The 8,081-nt window shown below is 51.7% G+C and overlaps 1 protein-coding gene across 6 annotated transcripts; it reads left to right on the top strand.

The window, feature by feature from the left end:
* The first annotated feature begins 1,112 nt into the window (after positions 1-1,112).
* Positions 1,113-7,823, top strand: SLC35B1 (solute carrier family 35 member B1). 6 transcript variants are annotated; one of them, XM_081218173.1, is made up of 10 exons: positions 1,529-1,592; positions 2,035-2,178; positions 2,278-2,381; positions 2,991-3,096; positions 3,390-3,420; positions 4,012-4,169; positions 5,678-5,804; positions 6,546-6,652; positions 6,820-6,973; positions 7,658-7,823. In XM_081218173.1, exons 3-10 carry the CDS (start codon positions 2,350-2,352, stop codon positions 7,708-7,710), a joined length of 768 nt encoding a protein of 255 aa, XP_081074299.1. In that variant the 5' UTR covers positions 1,529-1,592; positions 2,035-2,178; positions 2,278-2,349; the 3' UTR covers positions 7,711-7,823. The 6 variants fall into 6 exon arrangements, with proteins under 6 accessions (XP_081074298.1, XP_081074300.1, XP_081074295.1 ...); XM_081218170.1 differs by having other exon boundaries at positions 1,534-1,592; positions 2,966-3,096; XM_081218172.1 differs by lacking the exons at positions 1,529-1,592; positions 2,035-2,178 and adding an exon at positions 1,113-1,202.
* Positions 7,824-8,081: the final 258 nt, after the last annotated feature.

Below are 8,081 nucleotides of genomic sequence, written 5' to 3'. Positions count from 1 at the left end.
AAGTGAATTGTTTGAAGTCCCAGCTGGTCAAGACGCAGAGCTGCGACTGGAACCCCAGCTCCGTGCCCTGGAATCGTCGGCTAATACAGTAAAGTAAGCCACTGGGCAAGAGAGCAAATGTGTGGGGGTCCCCCTCCCCAACTTACATAAAGGACACAGGGGGTTGCGGACAGACCCTGTCTTCTACTTCTTACCCCTCCCCTGAAGGATGTTTGGCCTACCCCCAAAGTCTTAGTGAGTCAGGCCCGGAGGGGTGGGTGTGGTGCTGCCCCGAGTTTCCTTCCTTTGCGTCAGGCTGTGCCAAAGGAGCAGGCTGCTAGAAGGGGAGAAGGGGCCTCGGCCCAAAGAGCAACCCGGAGTCCCGCGATTACCGTGGGGCTTGAGGCCGGTAGTGGCAAGCCCTGGGGTCAGTCCGGCCCTAAGCTCTTGGTGTCAGCAGGTGGAGGCCCAACACTGGGATGAGGGAGGGGCTCCAACAAGGAGCTCGTCAAGGCAGGAGGGTTTGCTCCCTTGTTGGTGAGTTGTAAGACCCCGAAGAAAACCCACTTCGGCAAGCTGCCATTTCCACCTTGAGGAGGTGAGGAAATAAGATTAGAGTTGAGAAAGAGTAATGACTAATAAATACCTTAAACTTGCACAGAACACTTTACAGTGTATAAAACCGTTTCACCAACCTCAGCTCATCTGATCCTCCGAACAGTCAAGAGGCGACAAGGTGGCTATTATTAGTAATAATATAGACTAGGAAAACTGTAGCGCGGGATTTAGGTGGCATGCGTAGGTTACCCTGCCTTTAAGTGACAGAGCTGAAACAAAAGCTCTGCCGCCCCTGGGAGCCCAGTGATGGGCCCTCGGAGGAGGACGGCTCCCCAAAAAGCCAGGCCTTGAGCAACGCTCTTCTTGTAGACGGCTTAGAGGCGGGGACGCTGGGCAGCCGCTAGGGGGCGCTAAGGCTGCATTGCGATTTCCGGGCGTCAGGACCCAGCAGAAGCCTGACAGCCGACCGGGAAGGAGACTCTCGGATTTGCCGGGCCGGCGCACTCCTCCTTCCCGCCCACCTGTCTGCCTTTGCACAGCGCAGCCAATTGGTCACCTCCACATCCTTATACGTCATCATTCCACGTCCACCTATCTCCTAGGCCGTCCCGACGAGCTCCGGGTCTCAGTTGTCCTCGGAGTTGCCTGGTCGGAAAGTCTCGAGGGTAAGGCGCTACCCTCGGGACAGCGGGCTCCTCTGGCCACCAGGGCCGAGGTCAAGGCCCCAGGGTGGGTGTCCTTTCCTTGGAAGCGGGTTCAGGGTTCTGAAGCGTTTCCCCTTGGCGGTCCTGAGCTGGCAGTTCTGGCGGTGGCTGCAGAGGCCCTGCTTAGCGGCGGTCGCATGCAGCTCCTATGAGGCCCCTGTCGCCGGTCGGCGATGTCCGGGTGGACTTGTCGCCGCCGCCGCTGCCGGCTGTGAGCGGGTCTCCGGTCGGGTCGTCCGGGCGTCTCATGGCCGCTAGCAGCTCCCTGGTGCCCGACCGGCTGCGCCTGCCGCTCTGCTTCCTCGGCGTCTTTGTCTGCTATTTCTACTATGGGATCCTGCAGGAAAAGATGTGAGCGGATCCCCGGGGTCGGGACGCAGACCTCCGCCCCCCTGCCCAGTCCGCCTTGTCTCCCCAGCCTGTGGTCAGGTTCGCGGTCCTCCCGCCCCTGGCCCCAGTGTTCCCTTTTGCACCCCCGCGCCGCCCCGCCCTCCCGGCGTCCTGACCGCCTTTGCCGCTGAACCTCCCTAGGTTTCCAAAACGCGAAAGTTGGTCTCTGGATTCTCGGGAGCTGGTTATTTTTCTTCCCTTGGTTGCTGTTTTTTCCTGTGGGTTCTAAGGAGCTAGGTTGTACAGGCTTAGGTTTCCATGACCTGTGCCGGCCCCTTTTTGGAACTTCCAGAGGCTTGCAGGTAGCGGATTCCTTTGCTCTCGGCCCTGCTGCTATAGCCCACATCCCTTCTTCTGCCCGGGATACCTCGTTTCACCAACTAATTTTTCACGTTTCCTCTAGCTCCATCCTGTACGGATTTTTTTTTTTCCCCCTTCGGCTACGGGATCAGCAGCCTGGAAAGTCTAGTTTTTAGATCCAATAAAATCAGCTCCTGATGTCAGTGAGCCCGGTGATCCTTACCAAACTTTCCCTACGTCTAGAGAGGCAAGAAAATTTCAAAGCGTTCAGTGGCTCTGGATTAGTAGATGGCGCTGAGGGAAGTATACTAATTCCTCCCCTCTTTCTCATGCATTTCATTCTTAGAACAAGAGGAAAGTATGGGGAGGGAGCCAAGCAGGAGACGTTCACTTTTGCCTTAACTTTGGTCTTCATCCAATGCGTGATCAATGCTGTGTTTGCCAAGATCTGTGAGTACTTAGATACTAATCTGTTGTGTGTCCCCTCCCCTTTGCATCCTAGGCATTAGGTCTAACTCTCAGCACCCTCGGCCCCTTTAGTGCTTGCAACAGCCTCTCTGTTCGATTGAGGAAACTAGTGGCTTTGGAAAAGGGTGAAACTCCATTTCCTTAGATTAAATCAACTTCTCAGTCAGAAATGTGCAGGGAATGGGTCTGCTGTGTTCCAGATCCCCATGAGAATACGTAAAGCTTTTTCCTTTGTCCTTTTGATTTTCCTTTATGTGTCAGCTTCAAGCATGTTTTGAGCATTCTCTCTTTGTTCCCTGGGGGCTAGCAGCAGGGCTAACTAGTCCCTTGAACTGAATGGACACCCCACCCCCACCCCTGCCCTCCATGAGGTCTTGCGTTAGGGTTAGGCGGGATTGGAGAGTTGGAGAATCTTCAGAGATTTCCCAGTCTAAGAGGACAGAAAGAGTTTGTGCTTCTCATCTTATTTGACAGGCACATCCCTTTCATGTGGCTTCGACTTTTGCTCAGTGGTCCATGCTAGGCCCACCAGCGTTCTCTTGTATGTTTCTTTTGTCTTCTGCCAGTGATCCAGTTTTTTGACACTGCCAGGGTGGATCGTACTCGGAGCTGGCTCTATGCTGCCTGTTCTGTCTCCTATCTGGGTGCCATGGTCTCCAGCAACTCAGCACTACAGTTTGTCAACTACCCAACTCAGGTGAAACCTTAGGGTGGAATGAGGGTTGGCTCAGAAGTTGCTTGAAAAGGTTGAAGGATTCTTCCCTCTGGCCTGTGACTTAAATAAAAAGAAGAGTGTGTTTGGGAAGTTAAGAGTGTGAAGAACCATAGATCTGAGGTTGAGTGGTGGTGGGCTGGCCGTGGTCGGGCCGCTTTCTGAGGCTGCGGTCTCTGGTGCAGGCCCCACCCTTACCTCATCTTATCGAGGCACCTAGTACAGTACCTGGCGCATCAAAGACGCTCAGACATTATTTTTGCTGAATTTAATTTCAGGTCCTTGGTAAATCGTGCAAGCCCATCCCAGGTAAGCAGAAGAAGGTGGTCGCCATCTTCCTTCCTCACTCCTCCTGCGGTGAGCTTGATCCTCCCCTGCTAGAGCTCTGTTCCTCTGGGCTTTGTCGTCTCACCATAGCCGTCTCTCGGGTTCCCTCCATCCCTTCCCCCTGCCCATCCTTTATCACTTCCGGTGGTGTTGGGTCTTCATTAGCTGGTAATCCTCACTGAGCCAGAGGCTGACCCAACCTGCCTCACATAGTCAATCATTTTGGTGTCCCCTGTGTGTGCGTTGTCATTAGACACCCTAAACCCCATGTGACCATCAGCTCCCTTTTCCTCAGCCTCTGTCACTCTTCCCTCCGGCCCCTCCCCTGCCCTCTTCCTTCCTGGAACTTTCACCTTTGTTCTCTACCTCTCCCCTTCCTTATACTCTTTGCTCAACCTTGTTGCTCAGTCGTCTCTGTCTAGATGCCAGCGTTGCACCCTCCTTTTGTCCTCTGTCGGCTTTCCTTCTCGGACATTCTTTTTTTCCCGTGAGTCTTTGGCTCCTAGGAGGAGAGTGTTGGGCTCATCAATGCCTATGGGTGCCTGAATTTTCCACTCTGTTTCTTCCCTGTAGTCATGCTCCTTGGAGTGACCCTTTTGAAGAAGAAGTATCCAATGGCCAAGTACCTGTGTGTGTTGCTAATTGTGGCTGGAGTGGCCCTTTTCATGTACAAACCCAAGAAAGTAGTCGGGATAGAAGAACACACAGTTGGCTATGGAGAGCTGCTCCTGGTATGCAATCCTGCTGGGAAAGGAAGCCTTTTCCAGTAATCTTAACAAAGGAGTATCCCCACCTATGCAGGCAGAAGGCCAGTTATATGTTTTGAGGGAGGTTGTGATGTTTCTTGCCCCACATTTCTGGTCTTTGTCTCTGGCTGCAAAGCCCTTGGCTCTGCTAAGGCCATAGTGGGGAGCCTAAAATATTTCACTATGGGTCAGCTCTCCTTCTGGGGAACGATGACTCTGAGGCCTGTGTCTAAATGCTGGTGTGAGGTTCCAGAGACCTGAGAGCAAAGAGGAAAGGAGTAGTGTGTCTCTCACTGTGGCTTTTTCCAAGGAACGTGGAAGCCAGGGTTAAAAATAATACTGTAGGGCTTCCCTGGTGGCGCAGTGGTTAAGAATCCGCCTGCCAATGCAGGGGACACGGGTTCGAGCCCTGGTCTGGGAAGATCCCACATACTGCGGAGCAACTAAGCCCGTGCACCACAACGACTGAGGCTGCGCTCTAGAGCCCACGAGCCACAACTACTGAAGCCCGCATGCCTAGAGCCCGTGCTCCACAGCAAGAGAAGCCACCGTAATGAGTAGCCCCCGCTCTCTGCAACTAGAGAAAGCCCCGCGCAGCAACGAAGACCCAATGCAGCCATAAATTAATTAATTAATTAATTTTAAAAATACTATAGGGCCTCCCTGGTGGCGCAGTGGTTGAGAGTCCGCCTGCCGATGCAGGGGACATGAGTTCGTGCCCCGGTCCGGGAAGATCCCATATGCCGCGGAGCTGCTGGGCCCGTGAGCCATGGCCGCTGAGCCTGCGCGTCCGGAGCCTGTGCTCCGCAGCGGGAGAGGCCACAACAGTGAGAGGCCCGCGTACCGCAAAAAGAAAAAAAAAAAATTACTATAGTAGCTATTACTTACTAGGTGTTAGGCACTGTTCCAAGTGTTCTACGTGTAAACTAGTTAATTTTTACAACAGTAACCTCATAACTTAGATAGCGTTATCTCCATTTTACAGGTGAAGAAACTGAGGCAAAGAAAAGTTAAATCGCTTGCCCATGGTCACATGGCTGTTAATTGGAAGAGTTGGTGGCTTACATTGCCCCGGATTCTAACCCAGGCAGTGTGACCACAGAATCCAGTCTCTGGAGCACTATACTCCAAGCCAGGAGGCTAACGTGCTGGGACTAGATTTCCTCTCTCCAGCTTTAGTGGAAGAATGAGTGTGGCTCACCATGAGCCGTTCTAGGCCCCTGCACGCCAGACTTCATGGCATCGTGTTGGGAAGCGGTAGGCTTCCTGCCCTGCGCTGATCACCTTACATCTCTGTGGCTCAGATCGCCTGTCGTTCTGAGTGCCTGAGGGGAGGAGGGAGCTCAGGTGGTCTCTCCCATCCTCCGCCTGTGGACAGATGTCTGAAGGCGGCGGCTTTTCTGAGGGGTCTCAGAAGGGTGAGAGTTCTGTGTCCTGCGTTAGGGAGGGTCCCGGTGGCCTTCTCACTGCAGGCTGTACTCTTTCTTTCCCAGCTCTTGTCTCTCACCCTGGATGGACTGACCGGCGTTTCCCAGGACCACATGCGGGCTCACTACCAAACAGGCTCCAACCACATGATGCTGAACATCAACCTCTGGTCGACACTGCTGCTGGGAGCTGGTAAGGAGCAGTTCTGCTGTTCTTCCTACGTATCAGCAGAGGGCAGAGTGCCCTCATCCACATAGTCTCTAGCTCTGGTGCCAGTTGCTAACTTTGCCTACCGCTTCTCAGATGCCTTTATGTCCAAGCCCCTGAGAAGCCTTCTTGGAGAAACCTTCACCTGTTGGCTCCGCTTGCTACTTGTTACTGGCACAGTCAGGGGTAGACCTGTGCCTGGGACCATGGGAGGACACACAGTAGTAAAGTGCTGGGGCGCCCTGGGAGCTCGCCCTCTTCTGAGGGAGATGAGACGTTGGTATGTGGTGAATACTGAACATTGTTCAAACACGGATGTATTTGCTTTTAAATCAGTGCTTCCTAACTTTGTTCACATCTGGGCGCACACGGAGTATTTTTCATACAACACACTAGGGTTAGCAGAGGAGGCTGCTGAGGGCTGGAATCGACCTGTGCTTGGGGCTGCCTTGAGCCAGGGGTGTGTGGATCAGTATCTGCACAGCATCTGAGGTTTGCTGCTTTCTATCACTTCGGCAGAAGTAACTCATTAACTTCCAAGTATTTCCCAGAAGAGTCTTTAGTTAGTTTCTCTTATCAGAAAAATAGGAGATGCCTGATGGGACAATACAAGCTCACTCCATACGTTTTTCCATGCCCTCCTTCAGAGTGCTTTAGCAGGCCTCTGCAGGTGTGTGAATATGGGCACACAAGGTGCACCGTTCATCCTTTGACGTTTCTTCCTAGGAATCCTGTTCACTGGGGAGCTCTGGGAGTTCTTGAGCTTTGCCGAAAGATACCCTACCATCATCTATAACATCCTGCTCTTTGGCCTGACTAGTGCCCTGGGCCAGGTGAGTGCCTTGATGGAGGATGGCTTGGCTTCCCCAAAAGAGACTGGCCTGGCTGCGAGAAGAGGGGTGGCAAGATTAGCCGTGATGTCCTGTTACAGACTTTAGACCCCTTGGCAGATAGATAGCCAAGAACCAGCCTGACCTGGTCTTTCCCTGTCTTTCTCTAGAGCTTCATCTTCATGACAGTGGTGTATTTTGGTCCCCTGACCTGCTCTATCATCACCACAACTCGAAAGTTCTTCACCATTTTGGCCTCTGTGATCCTCTTTGCCAACCCCATCAGCCCCATGCAGTGGGTGGGCACTGTGCTTGTGTTCTTGGGTAAGTTCCATATAGAGCGGGCAGCTCTGGACCACACAAAGGGACAGTGACAGAGCTTTATTCTTTTTCCTGAATATTTACTTGTATACTTGTGAAATTTATTAGGTTATTTTAGAGAAAAATTTTTTAAAGAGAAAAGGAAGCATTACCTCTACTCTAGCTTTCCTAAGGAACATTTCATTTGAGTGATTTCTTTCCAGTGATTCTGCTTTCCCCAGATACTGAGCAGGGTAAAATTATTATACTTATTCCCTACTCATTTATGCTGCTGTGGGTAAGCTGAAAGACCTAGCTTAGAAGTTTGATTCTGAAATTTCTTTCAGTCTTGCTGTATTTATTTTTTGGCCGCACCACACGCAGCATGCGAGATCTTAGTTCCCCAAGCAGGGATCAAACCTGTGCCCCCTGCAGTGGAAGCGCAGAGTCTTAACCTCTGGACTGCCAGGGAAGTCCCTGCTGTATTTCATATATACATGTAATTACCAGTATCTTGGTGATTTTTTTTTTCATTTGATACCAATCTCTTTTCTCTGAGGAGCTTTTATAAAACCAGTGTTTGAAAACTAGTTTTATTTAAAGCTCCAATTTTGGAGAACCAAGGCTCACCCCCACCCCTCACCCCCAAATCATTTGTAGGCTTCATTTCTCCCCATAAAGTTAAGCCCGTGTTCTCTCTCTCTATAGGTCTTGGTCTCGATGCCAAGTTTGGGAAAGGAGCCAAGAAGACATCGCACTAGGAAGAGAGAGACTACCTCCACTCCAAGAATATTTTAAGTTATTTTCTCGAACAGTGACATCTTTTGGGAAAATGGACACAATAGAGATAAAGGACTAGGTTTCAGTCTGGCTATTTTTTGTTGCTGTTGTTTTCTTTTTTTAAGGAAGCAAAATCACATACTCTAAAAAAAGCATTTGGATTTTAACAAGACAGAGTGGCTGTTTCTGTTTTTGACGGCCAGGAGCACAGCCTCGCACAAGTAAAGAAAGAAAGAGAGAGGGAAGAGGCAGAGGTTGGTGCTCGTGGCCCAGGCTGCTCCCTCGTGGGTGTGGTTAGCCTGGCTGGGTGGCCAGTTCCCCCAGGAGCTGTTGTGCTTGTGGCTTCTGTTCC

This window comes from Mesoplodon bidens, assembly GCF_964165515.1.
Source record: "Mesoplodon bidens genome assembly, chromosome: 19".
NCBI classification, from domain to species: Eukaryota; Metazoa; Chordata; class Mammalia; order Artiodactyla; family Ziphiidae; genus Mesoplodon; species Mesoplodon bidens.
The sequence above is the reverse complement of the archived record's forward strand: the minus strand, read 5'-3'. Positions and strand labels throughout refer to the sequence as shown.

Coding starts and splice junctions, on each gene's coding strand:
- SLC35B1 (XM_081218169.1), top strand. CDS start 1,390: ATGAGGCCCCTGTCGCCGGTCGGCGATGTCCGGGTGGACTTGTCGCCG. Junction 3,097..3,389: donor TTGTCAACTACCCAACTCAG/GTGAAACCTTAG, acceptor ATTTAATTTCAG/GTCCTTGGTAAATCGTGCAA. Junction 4,170..5,677: donor GCTATGGAGAGCTGCTCCTG/GTATGCAATCCT, acceptor TTTCTTTCCCAG/CTCTTGTCTCTCACCCTGGA.